General features: G+C 35.8%; 1 protein-coding gene across 1 annotated transcript in view; it reads left to right on the top strand.

Annotated features, from left to right (window-relative positions):
* Nucleotides 1-823: 823 nt before the first annotated feature.
* Nucleotides 824-21,049, top strand: part of CFAP46 (cilia and flagella associated protein 46) — a gene marked incomplete at both ends in the record, with an annotated part of 79,277 nt that continues 59,051 nt past the window's right edge. The window contains 14 exons of the mRNA XM_084290582.1: nucleotides 824-941; nucleotides 1,544-1,668; nucleotides 2,531-2,662; nucleotides 5,825-5,889; nucleotides 6,417-6,581; nucleotides 10,465-10,588; nucleotides 12,022-12,116; nucleotides 13,038-13,145; nucleotides 13,922-14,021; nucleotides 15,045-15,143; nucleotides 15,700-15,890; nucleotides 17,622-17,850; nucleotides 19,019-19,139; nucleotides 20,878-21,001. Of these exons, the coding sequence (XP_084146708.1) occupies nucleotides 824-941; nucleotides 1,544-1,668; nucleotides 2,531-2,662; nucleotides 5,825-5,889; nucleotides 6,417-6,581; nucleotides 10,465-10,588; nucleotides 12,022-12,116; nucleotides 13,038-13,145; nucleotides 13,922-14,021; nucleotides 15,045-15,143; nucleotides 15,700-15,890; nucleotides 17,622-17,850; nucleotides 19,019-19,139; nucleotides 20,878-21,001 (1,796 nt within the window). The remainder of the gene's footprint in view (nucleotides 942-1,543; nucleotides 1,669-2,530; nucleotides 2,663-5,824; nucleotides 5,890-6,416; nucleotides 6,582-10,464; nucleotides 10,589-12,021; nucleotides 12,117-13,037; nucleotides 13,146-13,921; nucleotides 14,022-15,044; nucleotides 15,144-15,699; nucleotides 15,891-17,621; nucleotides 17,851-19,018; nucleotides 19,140-20,877; nucleotides 21,002-21,049) is intronic.

Here is a 21,049-nt window from a genome sequence, read left to right as displayed (position 1 = left end):
GTTATTTTTTTATCATAAAATTGTTCTTGGCCGATATACTGTGAAATGACTAAAAAGATGCAAAAGTCTCGAGTTTTGGAAGATCACTGTTTGTAGCCTGCAGCTTCCTTCTGTGTGGGCTGATATGACCCAAACGTCGCTCGGCACTTCATTCTGCTCCAGCCCGAAGCTGCAGGCACTGGTGGCCTGTTTCAAAAGGTTTCACGTTGGAAGCTCTATAAACAGCAACCAAAATTACTGGTGGTAGTGCTTCTCAGCAGTAGTTCTACCTAAAGGAAGCTATCGGTCGGTGCCCTTGTTAACCTGAGTCCGCTTGTGCAGTGATTTCGTACAGCGTGTGCGTGGCGGTAAGCATGCATTAAAAGCTCGAGAGCATTTGTTTTCACGGAGTGTGCGGGATTTCTGCCACGGCGCACGCTGCAGCAATAGCGCTGCCGACCAGCCGCGGCGGGCTCTTTCCGAGGAACGGGCCGTGACCTTCCCCGAGAAACGGCCCGTACCGCCCGCGGGGCGGGGACAGGACCTAGTTGCTAGGACGCGCGCGGCGGGAGCGTTGCTGGGACGCGCGCGGCGGGAGCGTTGCTAGGACGCGCGCGGCGGGAGCGTTGCTGGGACGCGCGCGGCGGCAGAGTCCCGCTCGGGCAACGGCGGCCGAGCACAGGGAGGCAGCGCGGCGGGGCCGCCGGAGCAGGCGGGGGCTGTCGGGCGGGCCGACGGACGGAGGACGTGCCCTGGCTGCTCTCCCGGTTGTGCGGCAAAGCTCTCGGAAGAACTCGTCGGCAAACGGCTCCGGCGAGCTTGGCAGAGCGGCGGGGGGGGCGACATGGACGTGGCCGTCCGCGAGCGGCTCCTGGCCGCGCAGAGCCGCCGAGGTGAGGGGGTGCCAGGCTGCGGCCCCGCACCACGGGCGCCGCGGGACGTGCGCCTGTCCCGAAAAAATCGTACGGTCTTTTTTTTTTTTTTTTTTTTCCCAAACGCTTTAATTGTGCTTCTTAGCCTGATTTTCTGCCAGTCAAACTTACTTCATCAAGCAGCCTTACGGACCCAATTCCAAGTTGCTTTTTCAGCAGGATGTATTCTTGGGGCCAGCGAGTTGCAATTAAGACCTTCAAAGTGATTTACTTTATTGTTTGCTTACATCAGTGATTTTAAACTGCACCAGAGTTGTTAATGCTTCATTTTACAACTGCTGCTGGCTTTGAACAACATCTGCTTGACCTTTTTTCCCTAAAAATTCATAATTTTGGGGCAATTCCTAATTAAAACCTCTGGGCAGTTGCCCAGAGGAGCCGTGGGTGCCTCACCCCTGGTAGTGCCCAAGGCCGGGCTGGGGGGCTTTGGGCAGCCTGCGCTGGGGTCAGGGGTCCTGCCCATGGCATGGGGGGACCCGGGTGGGCTGTAGGGTCCCCGCCAACCCATCCATTTTTGATTCTGTGGTAATTTCTTTCTTTAAAGGAGGAAGACGGTGTTACACAGTTGATCTGAATAATGCAATTACATGCCTATTGGTCCATCTTGAATCATAAATTATCTATTACTTTAGATGTTCAGGCTTTGAAGGATGCTTATGAGTTGATCAAATCAGCCTGTCAAGGGAGATCTGCACTTGACTCATCAGATAACTTCAGCACAGACTTATACGTTCTGTGTGCTGAACAGGCATTTCAGGTTTGTAATTTAGTTAGTTTATCTGTGTTAAAGTTATTACTTAAATATTACTTTCCTTTCTTTTTTTTTGCAGAGCAATTGTTTTAGCATGCATTCCTTGTTAAAAACTCAGCCTCTTCCCTGAATCATCACTTTTTTATAATCAGTAACCTGTGGTTTATAAAGTTTATAATTAGTCCAAAATATATAAAGCATACCATTGTAATATGAAATAGTTTTCCATGTCTTTTTTTTTTCCTTGTTGTCAACAATATAAACTGTTTATGAAGGGTCCCTAGTGGACCAAAAGAAGGAAGAATTGCATTCTAATTATGAAAAACTGTCGCTTTTTGAGCTGACTTCCATAACATATGGTAGAGGTTCTTAATTTTGAAGTATTTTATAATTCTCAATCCATGGGTATAAGTGATTGGAATTGAAGCAGACATAGTTTCTAATAAAGTAACTTATTTTTTTCCAAGCAGCAAGCCACCCAAGTGTTTTCTGTTGTCTGAAAATAGAGGTGCAGCGCTGACATCCATGCAAAATCCTGCAGCCTAATATACATACTTTTTTTTTTAATCATACAAGAAACTTTGCATTTATCTTAATTCTATTAATGGCTGCTAAAAAATTAAACTTTTCTGTATACTGTAAGGGATTCTATGACTAAGTGATTCAGGAGCTGTATTAAATAAAGGAAACATTTTTTAAGTGTTTGGAATGACAAAATTTCTACCTTTAAATTTTAAGAAAACTTAATGGCCTAGTGGAATGCAACTTTATGATATATTGTTTTCATACTGATAATGCTGTTATGTGCTACACAGTTAGAATAAGCATTCATTTAAAAAAAAAATAAAATGCTTTTTTTTTCTCTTAGCTGGGATACCTGCAAATTAGCAGTGACTGTCTACAAATGTATTTTAAAGGAAGATTTCCTGTAAACCAGTTTATTGGTAGAGCATATTTGTGCCAAGGACAGTTGCACACTCCACTCTCTACAGATAATTTGGTGAGAAATGATGAAGGTTGTATTATATTAAGTTACATCTTAAGAGTATTCATTCTAGGTTTTTATGTATTGCTTTTAATGCAAAGCTTTCCGTCATTTAAAACATACAAAGGTCAGTCATCAGAACTCTGGGAAAAATCAAATAGAAGTACATTAACGTGTTTGGGAGTAAACAAAGCTATCCGCTGAATTGAACTAATATAGCAAATATGTTCGGGAAAAAACATCAACACATGGAAGGTTTTTCAGAAGGTCAATAATTTCAAAGTTAACTTTTTCACTATTAAATCATTATGATATTTTCAGATCAAATTTAGTTGTAAGCAGAAAAACAGTTGCAAAATGTTTCATTCAAAAATACACTAAAGGTACCTCAGAGAGGTCGTCCAGTTCATTTCTCTCTTCAGTTGCCTTTCAATGTAGTGCTTTGGATGTGGCTTTTTGAAATGAGAGATGAAACTTTCTGGTAGCAACTCAGTAGTATACTTCTGCTTCTAAAAGCTCCTTTGTGCTAGTATTTGGTTATACTCTGTACATGATGAGCAGGTCTTACCTCCTTCTGAATTTCAGATGGAGTTGGACCTATTTTCTGTCTTGAGTATTTCACTATTCCTCATACTGTCATCACTTAGCTTTGACAATTTCTTACCTAAGCTCTGAACTGAAATAGCTTTGGCAGGTGTTAAGCATTTGTGTAATTTGCATTCACAAATCTCTCTGATGGATAGTCCCATAGTTTATTTTAATAATGTTTTTGAATTACCCTTCAAGCTAGAAACTTTTCCCTAACATGGTATCCATGCTTTCTTTGCCTTCTCAGAGCATGTGTTATCTTTCTAAATTAATCAAACTGGTCTGTGATGTTCTATAAATGTCAGCCAAATTTTGCTGTTTTCTTCTTTGCTCTTGTCAATTTGATAGAAGTTCAGAATCATTCATGCATGTGCAATCCCAGCTGTGGCTCCCTTGTGACATATGTTCTAATGTGCTTTTAACGTACACTTTTTGTAAGTTGTGAGGATTGTTCACTGCTGTGTTCCTAGGTCATTTATGCAACAGTGAGCGGCACAACTACACATGGTCTACCACTAGTAATCATCTTTCGTTTAGAAACCAGATAAAATTGTCCTTACTTTTGGTTTACATCCTGGGAAAACCTTGTTAGTCAACTAGGACTCTTACATTCTTATGCACTAGTTGTGACTATTCTACTTTCACGTCTGTCACCTCTCAGGCTCTTGATCCTGTTTTTCCCTTTATCTGGGGAGTTCCCACTCATTGCTCAGTAACCTTTTTACACCAATCCCAGAATCCAGTAAATCAGTCTCATCTCTCCTAGAGTTTTATTATGTTTTGTCACACTATACAGAGCCCTTTGCCAGCATCCCCTTCTTGCCCACCCAGTTCCACTTCTGCTTTTCTGCTTCCACTGTGTCTTTCTCACAGATTTTCAAAAATCCCTTCCTTATGTGACCAAATTCTAGTTTCTCCCAATTTTATTCTTCTTCACCAGATTTCTATTCCTCTTGTACCTTTGCTTTTCATGATATACTTTTTCTCCTATCTGTTTCTCAGCCACAGTCTCTTCAGTTAGTTCTAGTCTTCTCTAAACACTGTATTCCTTCCTGTCATCATTTGTGCTCTCAATATACATTTCATTTTACAAGTATCCCATCCTGTTATCCAGCTCTTTAGGTTCCTTATCTTTACTTTCTTCGCTTTTTCCCTGTCCTAGCCTGATCACTTTGGTGCTGAATGGCTGCAAGATAAAAACCACTGAGAGGACCTCTTAGGTCGGTAGAAAGCTGTTCAGCATAGCTTTTTGCAGTTCTTGGGAAAGTCTTGCTCAGTCCATGTGGAAGCAAGCTCGCTCTATGTGGAAGCTTAAAGGAATGTTATACATAAAATGTAAAACATAATTGAACACATATATAAATTGAAAATGGATTTGCAGCTTACTGGATTTGACTGCTGTTTCAAAGAAAGTATGGAATGGTAAAGGCTGGAGGGGACCTGTGGAGGTCATCTACTCCAAGCAGGGCCACCCAGAGGTGGTTTTCCAGGACCAAGTCCAGACAACTTTTGACTATCTCACAGAGATTGTGACTCTACAGCTTCTGGGCAAGCTCTGCCAGTGCTCAGTCACACTCACAATAGAAAAGTGTTGTCTTGTGTTCGGAAAAAAACTCCTGTATTTCAGTTTGTGCCCATTGCCTCCTGTCCTGTTGCTGGACACTACTGAAAAAGCCTGGATCCATCTTTTTTGCACCCTCACTTCAGTAATTTGTATGCACGGATAAGATCCTCTGAGACTTCTTTTCTCCACGCTTAGCAGTCCCAGCTCTCTCAGTCTTTCCTTATAGGTGAGATGCTCTAGACCTTTATTGACCCTATTTGTGGTGCTTCCCTGGACTCTTTCCAGTATGTCCATGTCTCTATTGTCCTGTGGAAGCCCACAACTGGACCCAGCTCTCCAGGTGTGGTCTCACCAGTGCAAAACAGAGGGGAAGGGTCACCTCCCTCAGTCTGATGGTGACACTTGTCCTTATGCAGCCCAGGATAATGTTCACCTCCTTTGCTACAAACTCACATACATAAGTTACTGGCTTATGTTCAAGCTGGTATCCACCAGGCCCCCTGATTTTTGTGTTTCTGTTTGTTTGTTTTTCCTGAAAAGCTGCTTTTCAGCAGCATTGACGATTAAAAGAACATGCCTGACAGCATTCAGTTGACAAATGATTACGAGTATGGCATGTTGGAACTTTTCAGAAGAAAATGATACCTACATTTTTTAATGTAACAAACCAATATTTTTTTCCTGGCTTTCATCTTGGAAATTTCTGAGCTTTCTTTGCTGAAAAATTTAAAAGGACCCAACTTTACAGCTTTGGACAATTTCAGTCCTAATGATTAAACTTTGGCAGAAATTAAAGAAAAAATAGTCTGAAATTTTGAAATCTGGCAAGCATGGTAACAGGCAATGCTACTGTTTTTCAGTTGTTCTGGTGTATGGCAACACGTTATTATGACAACATGTTTTATTTGAGAATGGTCTGAAAATAAACATGATGAAACATGAACATATTGAAATATGAAAATAATGTATTGGTAATTCATAAAGGCTATGTACAAATTTCCTAAATCATGTTTGCTCTATTTTAGGAAGCATTTGAAAAGTTCGTGCTGTTTTTTATGAAAGCAATGGATTTTGCAACACATGATCAAAGGTAGGACCTCCTGATAGTATTTACTCTTTAAATCTCAGGAGATGTTAGTGAGTTAGGTTTTCATAGGTGTTTGTCTCAGCTTTCCACTAGATAGTCTTTTTTTTTTTTTTCTTGATGGATTTCCCTTCCGTTTTCTTAGTTTATTTCTTTAACTACTGTGCATGCTGTGACAGTATAGAATACTGTAATAGTATTAAATAAACAGGATGAAACAGACTGTTTAAACCTGGTAGGTATCTCAGGGCTTTTCTTCCTCTTTTATATTTATCCTCTGGAGGAGGAGAGCAGCATTTTAGCTTATTTTAAGTAGTTAATTACTGGGTAAAGTGTAGTCTTAAGAGTTACCTTACTCTTCCTATGCTGTACGTGTGCTCAAAGTTTTGAGTCAAGGTTAATTCAGGAACTTCAGTAGGAAAAGTTCAAATTTTTATTTCCTAGGAGTGTCTTAAAATTCTTACTCTGTAGTTTCAAGTTAATCTAAGTACATCCTCCATTCTTGATTCTTCTCTCTCTCTTTTTTTTTTTAGATACTATTTTTTGATATATAATGCCTCAGTTCTTTATTGGCAATTTGTGAGACCATATCTTAAGCCTGGATTCCGCTGTTACCTTGTTCCCAGCCTGTCTCAAATTGTTAAAGCATTAAACCAAACTGATGAGCCAGACAGTGAATGGAGAGCAGAACTCATGATGTAAGTTTAATTTTAATTTCCATATGGGTATTCTGTAGTCCTTTTGTGCATGTGGCTGCCACCTGAGGTAGTTTTTAATAATGTTTATTTTATTATAGAATCATTTAGGTTGGAAAAGACCTTTGAAATCATCAATCCAACTGTCAGCCCAGCCTACTGAGTTCCATCACTATAATATGTCCCTTAGTGCCACATCCACACATCTTTTAAATACCTCTAGGGGCAGGGAACTCCACCACTTCCCTGGGCAGCCCATTCCAATGCTTCACCACTCTGGGAGTCATAATTCATAACTTTTTAACAATATATAAATATACACATAATTCTTCCTTTTAATATTGACTTTGAGGTTAAAATGTTAGTAGCAGATGCAGTCAGACCCCAAGTCCTATCTGAACTGTCACAGTCATTTCAGATATAGTGTTCAACACATTGCTTATGTGTAGTCCTTTGAAGTGCGGAGAAATACAAACTCCAGTTTTCTTTAAGAACCTTTTTCTTCAGGTAAGGAAACATAATGTTTAAATAGACAATCAAATATCTTCTATCCTCTTCTATCCTCTGATACCTGATGAGACAGAAACAGCCTGGTAAAGCTGTGAGAGTGTATCTTCTAATTTACTTCTTCATTCTGAAGATTTTATATATATCCTTATCTTAGTTATCTTTCTTACTGTATTTTCTCTTGTTAGTCTATAGCTGTACGTTGAAATGAAACTTTAAGAAAAATAAGTTCAGTGAGCAGAATAAATATATTGGAAGTGCAACATCAAGAAAACAGAGATGAGTCATCACCAGTAGTGATGTTTTTGTGTTGTTGTGTGTTTTTTTTTTCATGTTGTTAGTCACATGTTTTAAGTACTATCTGGTTCTGTATGATTCTTACTAATGTAACTAGTTCAGATAAAGCCTTTTTCTTCCTAATTAGTTTTATATGTAGTTTTCTTCAATATTAAATTAAAGGCTACTTGTACTAATTTGAATAAACTGCTTGGCCTAATGTTTCAAAGTATAAATGAAATAGGTCTTTTTTTAACCAGTCTTATGACAAACAGAAGTCAAAAAGTTATGTGAAAGAGAAACTTGCATAAACAAGGCTGCTAAGTTTTAAACTGGCAGGTTTTCTTTCTGGTAATTATTGAGAACTAAACCTCCCAACAGGGTGAATTCAGAGAATATCTTTAAGCTTTATGCAAAAAAAAAAAAAAGAAAATTAAAATTAGAAGTCTAATAATTTTTAGGGAGGAGATTAGTAATCCAGGGTTGGATAAAAATGTGTTACTGACTCGTTTACACCTATGTCATAACTGAAATTTGTTAGCTGATTTCTGTCCTATTCAGGAAATACCTAGCTTTTTTTGCATTTGTAGTGTTAAGATGTGAGTATAGTGTAATTTACACTGAATTAAATAATTAGCTCTAATCAGAATCTTTAGCAATTGGTTTTCACTAAAGACAGTTTGTGGCTGAAGAAGTACATGGTAGTTTTAAGGACAATCAAAGGTAGTTTCACTTCAAGGACAGTCTTACTAAGCATGACTGAAAAGTCCTTATGGCTTGTAGAAGACAGTGAAAAATACAATTTGATTAAATGTCATTTTAAAAGACAGATAGAATCACAGGGTTTTTAAATAGTATGTTGTTACTTTCTGCTATAGCTGTTATTTTTAAGAGACTGAAGAAATTGCTACTTTTTGATACATCGCGTTCAAATATTTTTTTCCAGAATTACAGAAAGGTATGTTATAAATAATTATCACTATCTGTTGGAAAGTTCTTTCTTTTTTTTGTTTGAGCTGTGAGTGTTCTCAATCTGACTTCCCTTTGTGTATGGAACAGTGTATATACCACACACTTACAGAATCCTGGAATCATTCAGGTTGGAAAAGACCCTCATGATCAAGTCCAACTGTCAACCCAACGTACTGAGTTTCATCACTGAACTGTGTCGCTTACTGCCATGTCCACATCTCTCTTAAATGCCTCCAGGGATGGGGAATCCACTACTTCCCTTGGTAGTCCACTTCAATTCCTAAGCACCCTCTCCATGAAGAAGTGCTTCCCAATACCAAATCTAAACCTCCCCTGGTGCAACTTGAAGCTGTTTCCTCACGTCTTGTCACTTGTCATCTGAGAAATAAGACTGACACTCTCCTTTGAGGTAGTTGCATAGAGTGATGTGGTCTCCCCTCAGCCTCTCTGAACTGATAGCATCTGATTTGCATTCTGATTGCAATTCGGATTTTACTGAGATACACATTTTAAGAACAAGAGCTATCTGTTAGATAATTTGAAGTTTTTGCTGATAAGAGCAGATATTTATGGACTGAGCAGCACATGTTGGCTAAGAAATTCATTAAGTCTATGATCACTAAAGAAAAGCAATATTAGAAGCTTAGTCATACTATTGAGTCTTTGGTATTCAATTTCAACAAAAGAAATGGCAAATTATATGCAAAACCCTCATAAAAATAAATTTAAAAAAAAATGTTGGTTGAGCAGAAACTGAGAGTACTGAGGCATGAGAGTTTTTTTTGGTGAAGACTGAAGCAAAGCAGGCAGAGTGCCTAAGTCTTCTAGTTTACAGACTATAAGGAAAACAGAAAGTTAGAAATTGATATTTATATAATGCCTGATTCTGATATTAAATTAATTTGCCATTGATGTTTTTTGGCTCTAGAACTGAACAAAGAATCAGGTTGTTTTTTTGTTTCTAAACAAGATATAAATGGAAGTGTTTCAAACAAACAACCGAACAAAAAAAAAACAAACATCCCAAAATCTGCACTATTGGTACTCTGATAACAATTCACATTATTACCCATTATTACTAATGATGTAACGATATCAATTAACAATGATGAATTGTTACATCATTGTCTTGGATTCTCTGAGTAAAGCTGTATCATAAACACTGAGATGCCTTTACAAATAACAGAGAACCAGTTTTACGTGCAAAATAAAGAGTGTCTATATAATTTTTCAAGATCAGACAACCTTTCTTTAGAGGTATTTGGGTCTGCTATTATACAGACCATTTCCAGTTCTTGATACATGTCTACCACAGTTTTTAACTTTCTCTTTGTGAACTTTTCTATTTCTTTGGTCTATGGACTTGATAGTTTATTGCTGTATAGTCTTTTTTGTGTTTTCTTTCTAAGTTGAAACTGGAGGGAAATAAAAAAATCAAAACATTTCATGTTATACACTAAAGGTTATATAGAATACAATACAGTTTTTTAATAACAAACATAGTCTTGCTGAGGTATTGATGAGAATTAGAAAGTGCACAATGAATTTGTGGTATGAAACTAATGGTAACCTTTATTTTTTCTTATATTTGTATTTTTATATTTTTATGGAATGATTTACTATTATTTCTATGGTATTTTTATTATTTATTTTATGAAGCCACAGGCTCTTTTTCAGTGAAAACAGACGAAGGATTGAAAACATTGAAGTTTCCAGCATGTATGGGTTCTCTTTTACTAGATGACTTTGAAATACTAGCCTTTCCAGTAGTTAATGGAGAACCACAGAATGCAGCTCACCTTTTTTTTCTTTTCTTCATGAAGTGTTAAATCATTGATCATTTTAATTCCAGGTGTCCTGTTGTGCAGAGTGTTCTGAAAAATCTCCTGTTCCAAGATTATTTTTGTGATCTGTAATAAATGCATATTAAGAGCTGTGTATTTTCTGGAAGAAACAAATGCATAAAAGTTAGAAGTTCTCTTTGTTGAATCAATGCTTTATAGCATTAATTGATTGTACTGCATTTAAGAGTGGTACCTTGAATATAAAGAGTCTCTTGAAAAAATATGAATAAGAATTGTTTCAAAAAACATTGATAAATGTTTAATACAAATATTTATTTAATCTGCAGAAATTTACTTGAGTGCCTCCTCGATGCTTCAAAACTGAAAGAAGCAAAAGAGTTTTCATCGACTGCAGCAGTCTTTATTAAGGAAAATGCTCCAGATAAATACTCTCAAATATTTTCTTTAATGGTAATGCTGTAAAATATTTAAAATTCCCAGTAAGACAGGAGCTTTCTCTACATTTATTAACAACCTTGTTTTATTTAAGTATTTTATTTCCTGTACTTAAATGTTGTGAACTAACAAATGATACACCAAATAAGCAGATATTTTTATTGTTTGTATTTTTCATACTCCAAGCTAAACAGCTCCTTACTGCCCCATGTTATTTCAGTACACCATAATATTATAGGGAAAACTTTTGCTACCCCTAAAAAATCTGTGTGGGAATAACTGCTATTATCACAGATGGTGTAAAGGGTGTAACTTTACTTGTTTTATGCCACTGGGAAAAAAATAATCTAGGCTCTATTTAGGTTTTGTTGACTATTCTAATGCTGAAATATACCTAAATGACCCAAAGTGAACCCTATAAAGTTCTGGGAATTAAAGTATAAGATATTAGTTCACATTTTTTTGCATGACCTTCATTTGGGAAATAAGAGGGTGAAGATAGATGTGACAAAAGCAGAAATAGGCAAATAAAACTTTTGGAGTTGCATGCAGTCATGTTCTTAAGCATTCCTTCTATGTTCCCTGCTACACTCTTAATTGTCTTACTTACGCATTTCCACTGCATTTCAAAAGATTATGTTTATGTTATATGTTCTTTAACATTTGAATTACGAGAACCTTAATGACCTTTCAGAGGTATGAAATCAGTGAAGGAATGACATTTAGGCAAAGGATCCAAATTATTTTTGTACATGTATTTTTTTTTAGAGGCAATTTTGAACAAAACTACTTAACATTGGTCTTAGAAGAATAAAGTAGTTCTAAAAGTTTCCTTGGGCTGTGTTTATCAGCAGAGCTACAGAAGTATGACCTACAGTATTGAATGCTTTAATGACAGAGTAATCAAGTCCTACAAAATGCAGTGTTCCATTACAATTTAAGTAATCATTATTGATTGCTATGGACAGTCAGTGTCAGAGAGTCAAAAGAAATGATGTTACTTGTCTAATATGTGACTCTACAGATAAATTGAAGTAACTACAGTACCTTGTAATTTCTTTGTAATATTTTTGTTATATTTAATTTATAGTTGCAGTTAAATTTGAATGTCTAATTTCCCTTATCTGGATGAGATGATTTCAGAATGAGTGTTATCAGAATGTTCTAAAAAATTGATTAATTAGAAATCTAACTCAGATAATAGTTCCAGATTTAGATTTCTGCTAATACTTATGATTCTCAGCATATGAAAATTAATACAGCTTTACTAAGCGATATGTATGCAAAACAACATAGATTATCATAGTAATTTCATTGCCCTTAATGTCCATTAAATTCCATTGCCCTGAAAGCCTACAATCAACATACATGATTTATTTTAGCCTTGTTGAGTGTCTGTCCTTCACTGGCTTATTTAGTGGATTAATAATGAAATTATTATTTTATAGGTATACCACAAACTAATGGATATTTCCCAGATAGAGAAGGAAATACAAAATTCCATCCATTTGTCAGTGATTTATAAAATGCAAATGATAAAATCGTGAGTACTAAACTATATCCTTTCACTTGGGTTTTGATAGTAGATATTACAGAAGTAGAGTCGGGTTCTGATATCTCATATGCCAGTAGAAGACCATACTACAAAGATTAGTTTCTCTAATGGAAATAGTTTTGAGTAGTGAAGCTCAGTCCTGTCCAGGAAACTGCCGAAGCTAAAAGGTGAGAGAATTCTTGGGGAATGTGTAGAATAGTGTGTTGTACCAACAGTCTCGAGTGAAAGAATTTACAAGAGAGTGAAAGATGTTTTTGTATCTAGCAGATTGGGGCTTGGTACATAAGTCATATATAAGAAAGTAAAGATAGAGAAGAGGAATCACGTCTGAAATATAATGGATGAATCACAAGGATGGGAAGCATGGTATTTTCTAAAACTTTAAATTTTACATGAAAGCAATTTTGAAAATTAGACTGTAACAGAATTCCACATGATTTTCAGTGTCTCAACAGTTCCACTTTTTAAAGTACTAATTCTTTTCATCGTGGAATAATTTATATTGACATTAAGGGAAAGGAGTTTTGCACTCCATATTTCTTTGCCTTTCAAGTAAAATGTACTGCCTCAAATATTCTTATTCTGGAATATTTTGCTCTTTCTGCTTTGTATCTGGTTCTCCGAGAACCTTACTTGGTATACTGAAGTGAGTTTTGTTGAATTTTATTTTATTTTATTTTATTTTATTTTATTTTATTTTATTTTATTTTATTTTATTTTATTTTATTTTATTTTATTTTATTTTATTTTATTTTATTATTTTATTTTTTATAATATTTTGTAGTCTAGATAATCCACTAATATATTGGACTAAGATCCATCTGCTCTGAAGTTAGGAGAGTTATTATTGAATTAAAAAATTGAAATATTTCCTGTGATAAAAAGTGATCAATTTGTAACATATTGCAGGCAGTGGGACACAAATGAATTTCCAAGTGATGCCACCGCAACTCTGTATTCTCTATATGAACTTCTGAAACAGTATGATGTACCTCCAGCATCTGTTGCCAGTATGAAGTGAGTTTACTTGTCCCTGAAAGTTGATGCTGAAGCTGATGCTGCTTCCAGCAAAGTGTGACAAAATCTTGAAGAGATTTTTTTATGATCTCACAATAGTTTTTAATGCATTTTTTTAGCTTTTCTTTGAATCGTTCCTAATTCTACAGTGTTATTTTAAATGCAGACAAAACCAAACTCTATTCTAGTAGTTAGATCACAGCTGTTAAATATGGAAGTAATACTACATTTTTGCATATGAAGTTCAATCTTTTCTGACTCTACTCAGTTTTCTTATTACCTCTAGTGCAGACATTGGGACTCATTTGGTTATTCACTGAGATCCAAAATATTCAGAAGTGTCCTACCATGAGAATAGTGTGTTCCTATTTTTTTAAGGAATTAACCATTGTATTTGACTGTTTCAAGATGTGTGCCAGTTGACTGCATTACGTTTGCAGAATTACCTGCAATTTAACCCATTTCCTATTTCACCATCTTTGTGCTGCATGCATTTAATCCTTCATTGTGTTATGTTATTCAGAAACATTTTTTTACATTAGAGGTATACTAGTTATTTTCCATAAACAGCTGAATTTTTGTATTTTTCATCCAACCAACTTCAATCTTTTTCCTTACTGACTGCAAGCATTACTGGTAAAATCACATCTTCTAATATTCAGATATCTTCAAGAGTTTCAGATATATTGCACAAAATTAGTTTCATATAATGTTTTTCTGATTCCATTAAAGAGGAGTGTGTGATTCTCTGAAGTGATGTTTTTCTGTTTTTGAAGAATTCCTTTGATCCTGGAATTGGCTCGTTTTTCTGTGAAAGTAAACTGCATTAAGCTTACACATGATTGTATACTTGAATTGAAGAAAGCTGGCATTACTGTAAGTATTAATTAGAAATGATTTTTTTTTTTACGATGATTCTACTTTAAAAATAATGCTGATGGTTCTGGGTTCTTCTGTCTTCTTCTCTGCATTGCTTATATACTGATTAATATCATTATTACTAGATGTATTCCTAGATGGAAATTTTGTGCGGTCTCTGTAATAACTGGTCTTTCAATGTATATATCCTTTTTTGATTCTTATGTCCACCTAGCTCTGCAATTTTTTCACTTCCTTCTTGACTGATAAGCAGAACTGTTCACCCCTGTATTCAGATAAAAAGTAAGTTTTTCAGGAAAAAAAAAAAAAAAAAAAGTATGTAAAAGTGCCCAATAGTGTTGTGATGCCCATGTAAGTCCTTACTTACCTGAAATATTCAAGTGCATATAATGAAATTGTAATGGCAAATACTGCCAAACATACCAGTCCATATTTCTGTTGTAATGATCCTATTGTGAGTTACTTGTAATGTGGATTTTACTTATCCTATCTGAAATTTTTCATTCCAGATGTCTACCTCAGGCCCCTCACTTTTTTTTTTTTTTCTGAAAAATTCCAACAAGTCTGAGGTTGTACACAGTTACATAGCATTCACCTAGAATGTGTTTAAATTCTCTAGATCAAGGGTTCATTAGGATTTAGTTTCAATATTTTTATAGACAGTAACAGCAAGTAACCCTTCAGTGGCAGCAGTAGAGAAGTCTTGCTTTTATACCAACCTTCTCATCTCCATTAGAAGTAGTGGGTGTTAAAGTGACTTTCACTTACAAGTTGCACAACCCATTAAGATTATTCATTACTGTCTCAACTATCTCTTCTTTATTCCAATAATATAACATCTTAATAACACTATGCTGTAACGAATTCTAATCCCTCTTTTAGTGTTTCAATTAATTAGCTAGTACAGTTGGATTTTCAAAAAGGTATTACAATGCAGTATTAGCATCATTGCATTGTTTTAGTCTGAATCATATTCCTTTTTAATTATTAAAATCAGCATTTTGTATCAATCCTTCATAGGAACAAGGGAAACTTATTGAAGTAGAATGCCTGGAATGTGAATATGAAATTCAAAAATTTGGCCCTAAAATAGTGACTTATACCAAAGGAGTTGTTGAGGTATGTTCTTTAGATTTGAGAGAAAAATAAAAGGCTTAGTTTGTGAAATATGCAAATTGCACTGGCCTTGTGTGTCTTAATTCCATTACACTGATCAGAAATTGCTTTAAGCATTATATTCTTTCTGATTGGTCTTCCAAGAAGAAAGAAGGACGTTGGGCTGGCAAGAATAAAACAGAGAAATAAACAATAGTCATATATTCCTAAGTCTTCAGTCTGATAATAAAGATTCATAATATATTAATTTCTAAGAGTAAAGATGGTAGCATTGAAACATGCAAAGGCAATACTATATTCTTTCATATTTTACATTTATGGAAGATGTATTATTGCATATTAAAGGCAATCTTATGCAAATCCTTATTTCTGAAAAATTTGGGTTATTCCTGACAAATTGTCACACTGGGAAGGTTTTTTTTTAGATTTTTATAGTCAGTGGACTTGGTTATAATTTAGAGCATCAAAAGTAGGAGCCTAAATTTAGAATTTAGAGGAGTATGTAAGAAGATGTATTCATTAAATGCAGTATATGCTAAACAATTTTTCTTTTGTATAGGCTCAGCTGAAATTGATAAAAAATCTTGAGTTAACCTTGCAACATGCGGTTCAGTTGGGAGATCCTTATGTGATTCAGGTTGTTTGCACAACCCAGTGGAATCTGTGCTTACCACTACTACAACAAAATTTGCATCAACATGTGCGAAAACCTTTGATAGCAGTTGCTGATGTCCTTGAAGAGATTGACAGGTAGCTTTTTATGCTGTGTACATTCTTATCAGTTACTTTGAAATCTCTAATGACTGAAAAGAAAATACAGCTCATAATAAAGAACTAAGCAATTTAAACATGGCATCAAACTCATAAAAACTCAAACTGTATGATGTGAAGAGTCTGAAAATTTTTGCACTAGCTTGTAACAAGTTAACATCTGCATATACTGTGTACATTTCCTCATTAGTTGTTTAAGTATAGGTCCCATTCATGTAAATGTGTTGGAATATAGGTTCTTGTACTAACACCACTTTTTTAATTCTAACTGCCTTGGTCAGCAGCATAAGGGCAATACTTGCTGCTCAGTCAGCTTTACTCTAATGTAGGCACACATTAGTTCTTTGCAAGACATTTGATATCCTAGAGGCACTGAAAACCCTCCTTCTGTTCTGTTTTTCCTAACATTGCTTTCATCTATCTATCTATCTATCTATCTATCTATTTTTGCCTGGAAATAATCTAAAATAATTTATAGCTTACAGCTGCTATGAACAGCTTCCTCAGGCAGGTGATAAACTGGGAGTGTAATGTACCCAAGTCTGGGGAGCATGCAGTTTTCAGTGAAAATGTATTGACTTCATGGAGTGGTTTTCAGCAGTCTGGGCAAGGGCAGTGACTGCAGTGAGTATGTAAACCTGTCATGAGCTGCATTTATAAAAGTGGTAAGAAACTGCAATCAGGACTAGATTTTTAGAAGCTTCTACTTATATGTTATCACTAGAGTGTGAAGTATTATCAAAAGTGTCAATCACGCCCTTGCTAGAAGTTAAGCAGGTTAAAAATCCAGTCACTTCATCTGTCAACCAAATTGGGCATTTCTGAATGGGAAGTGTGGTATTAAGGAAGAATTCTACTAAAACACAAAGATCAGTCAGTTTACAAGATGTGTCGCTTCCTTTTGGCTGTGTTTTCTCATGCGGCATTAACAAGTAAAATGCAGTTGAGTTTTGTCCTAGTGTTGGCTAGGATAGAGTTAATTTTTCTCCTTGTAGCTGGTATGTTGCTGTGCTTGGGATTTAGGATGAGAATAATGTTGATACCACAGTGATGTTTTAATTGTTGCAGAGCAGTGCTTACACTAAGCCAAGGGCTTTTCAGCTTCTCTCAGTGCCCTGCCAGTGAGGAGGCTGGGTGTACAGCAGGAGCTGGGAGAGGACAGACCCAGGACAGCTGACCCAAACTGGCCAAAGGGATATCCCATATGATATCACATCATGCTGAACAATTAATATGGGGTGGCTGACTGGGTTGGGGGGACCGGCTGCTTGGGGATAGGCTGGGCATTGGTCAGTGGGTGGTGAGCAATTGCATTGTGCATCACTTGTTTTGTACACACTATTAGTAGTAGTACTGTTATCGCTGTTATTATTTTCCTTTCTTTTCTGTCCTAATAAACTGTCTTTATCTCAACCCACAGGCTTTCATTTCTTTCTGTTTCTCTTCTCCCATCCCAGAGGGACAGGGGAGGGTGAGTGAATGGCTATGTAGTGCTTAGCTGCCAGCCAGGTTAAACCACAACAAGTTTTCATAATCATTTCGTTACAAAGACATGATAATGAAAATGAAAGAAATATTAAGTCAAAAATTGAGTATATTTTCATACTATTGTCACTTTTTATTACTGGGTTGTGCTTTTGGTTAATTTTTAGGTCTAACAATTTTAGTTTGCTCCGTTTAACGGATTACATTTGAATTTTTATTCCATAGCATGCTGATTTTGTTACGTTGCCAAGTTCACATGGAAATTGCTCGTATTGAAGAAGATGGGGATAGAATTGAGATTGCTGTGCAACATTTACAGAAAGCTATACATCTAGATAACAGTGGGCAGTATCAAGAACTTCTAAGATTGAATTTTAACCGTCTTTCTTTGTACGCTATGCTGTATAAGTCTCCTGAGCGTCTAGAGGATCAGGCGCTAATGATGATTGAACAGGTAATCGTACAGAATAAGATTAGTAGCTGAAATAGGTTTGCTTATTAAATTCTGGCAGAGAAGAGTTAGCCATTTAGTAGAACTGCATATTAGTAGAGCTAACACGGGCTTGCTTTCAGCAACATTAGTTGGTTGCCTTGAAAGCTCTCTGGATTTTCCCTCTGGTCATCACACTGCTTCATACTCTGAAGATTAATGGTTATGATGGAGGATTTTTTCCAATTATGTTCAAACCACCTGTTTATGAAAAAAATGAAAAAGCATTATCCTTTGGCAGAAATACTCATCTGCAAAAAAGAAACTCAGTGTTACAGTTTTGCATGTTCAGAATTGTCAACAATTAAAATTTCATTGTGTGGAACATTTTTATAAATAATGAGAGGAGCAGTGGCCAAATGGCTGAATATCCCATCTGGACTGAAGATAAATCAGTATTATATCACACTTTAAAATGTGAGAAAATACAGATAATAAATCCAGTAATACAATCTAAAGTCACAGTGTAGTCATTTTCAAGAGTTATTACATCTAATTGTTGTGATGCCTTCAGCACATGAACAAAATTCATATTGGCAGCTGATTTGGTAGTTTGCTAAAAGAAATTTCACCTATACACCATTTGGGGATATTCACAGAAATTGAGATATGCTCATTGAACCTAAAAAGCAGTATTGGAAAGCTGCTGGTACGATTGTTATATTATTGTTATGACAGTTTTGGTGTAGTTTGTTCTAGTTTATTATTTTTTTTTCACACAAGCTTATTCCATTTAAATATTTTTTAAAGAAAGCACTTAATTTTCCTCTGACTTAAGCTAATTCTTGGTACACTAGGGATTTTTTATATTTCATAGTGAGTCCTAATTATTGCACGACAGATATATTATTTTTGGTTTCTAAATAAATACTGTTCTTTATTTAAGGAAATACAACATTAAGACAGGTCATACAATAAGGTATATAGGGTAATAATACTGCAGGATGTTGTTTAAGATATGCTAAGAAAAACAATTCCTATATTGTATTGGCTCAAAATACCAAAGTCTATGATGTATGATCTACATTCTTACATGTTTAGTAAGTAAGATATATTAATGTAATAAAAATGTAAATAGCATTATAATAGGTCTAAATGAACCTTGTAACATTTAGTTCTTTTATTTACATAGGCTAAAAGGGGAAAGGAAAAGAATAATGTGAGGCAAAAGAGATCCCTTCTGGTAAATGCTGGTCTTGCACTAGCTCCTGATTTATTTCAGGTGGTTCTTGATAGTGAAAATGAAGCTAAAGGTAATGTATGTGTGTGGCTAAAATTATGACACTTAACTTTTACTGCTTTGCCCAACCTCAAAGAACGGACATAACATATAGTGGCAATATGTGGGGAATATTACAGCGCAAATAGAGTGACAAGTTTACTGAATTCTGTGGCAAAAATTAGAGAATGAAAAATGAATATAATTCTATGATATAGCTGTCATGTATTAATGCTGAAAAATTTCTGTCTGTCAATCTGGATGTGTAGTTAAGTAACAGTTCTGTCATATGCATTGCAAAGTATTTTAAACAAAAATTATAAGAAACTATACCTTCCTCATTTCAACGTAAATATGTCTAAGCAGTTTCAGTTATATTCATGTTTTAAAGCCAGGAATATTTTCTAGTCCCTTCAGCAGCTTTGCTGTTCTTCTATGAATGTCTTCCCAGAAACTCAATATCTTTATTGTAGCGAGGAGCCCAGCCCAAGGTGTGTCAAGTACAGAGTACAGAGGGACAGTCACTTCCATAGTACCTCTGGCCATGCTATTTCTGATACAAGCCAGGATGCTGTTGGTCTTCTTGGCCACCTGAGCACACGGCTGGTTCATGTGCAACTGGCTATTGACCAACACAACATCCCCAACTCCTTTTCTTCCAGGCAGCTTTCCAGCTACTCTTCCCCAGGTCTATACCACTGCATGGGGTTGTAATGACCCAAGTGCATCACCTGGCATTTAGCCTTGTTGCATGCCATACAAATGGATGTGGTCCATAAATCTAGCTTACCCAAATCCATCTGCAGAGCCTGCCTACCTTCTCACAGATCATCATTCCTGCCCAACTTGGTGTTGTCTGCAATTTTATCCCTCATCAAGATTAAATGATCCCCTCATCAAGATCATTGATTAAACAAAACTGGCCCTAATGCGGACCCCTGTGGAACACCACTATGGCCACTTGGCTGCCAGCTGGATTTAACTCCATTTGCAAATACCCTTTGATCTCAGCAATCCAGCCAGTATTCATTTGAAACAGAAAACTTAGTCTAGGTAATATTAGCAATCATGGCTTAGATTCAAGTGAATATTGATTTCCCAAATAATCATATCAAGTTATTTGTATTCTAATAAATAGCATCTCCTCTATGTCATTACAGTAAAAAAAAAATCTTTTTGATTTTTCTGTATCACTGGATTAATTTTCTACCTCAGGAGGGCAGCTCATTCCTCCCTTGTGTCATTTTTCTGTGTTGGTTATTTCTGTTTAATACTTTTTCCTAGATAACTATATCTTGTTGACTACGAGAAAAAAAGTCATTATTCTCAAATTTAAACAAACAAACAAACAAAAAAAAAACACGAATAAATTTTGCTACTGAGCAAAAACGTATTTCATTGGATTAGTGTTCTTAAAATGCAGCCAGAATGTAACATTCCATATATTACATCAATTTCCTTTTGACTGAAGCTTAATTAGAGCAATGCATGTCCTGTCAGAAAAGAGACCTTGGGGCTAAAAAAACATAAATCCATTTTTATATGGGGAGACTATCTATGCAGATAAATTAAAAACAGAATAGATGGTAGTCGGGCGTGTTGTTTTCATTTTGATTGGCTGGTTGGCTTTGGGAAAGGTTGAGGGATTGAAAAAAGGACTGGATTTCAGGTGTTTCAGAAAGTAGTTGTGAATCAAAATGCATACCTTTCATTTAGATTTGTTTCAACTCTGGTACTTAAAAAATTACATTAAATTCTTATTTCTTTGTAAGTTTCCTCAGGTTATAGTCAGAGTCAAGTAAGTTACCTCTGTGCGAAAGCACAACATCATGTTAAAAGTGTGGACAAAGTTGATGGACATTTGAAACACCTAAAAAAGGAAAATGACAAAGAGAGGTAATTACCACAGAAAAGATGTGGCTCTTTTCTTTTTGCGTAGAAGTG

Source organism: Netta rufina (assembly GCF_964035555.1).
Source record: "Netta rufina genome assembly, chromosome: 7".
NCBI classification, from domain to species: Eukaryota; Metazoa; Chordata; class Aves; order Anseriformes; family Anatidae; genus Netta; species Netta rufina.
This window is presented reverse-complemented; position numbering and strand designations above follow the sequence as displayed.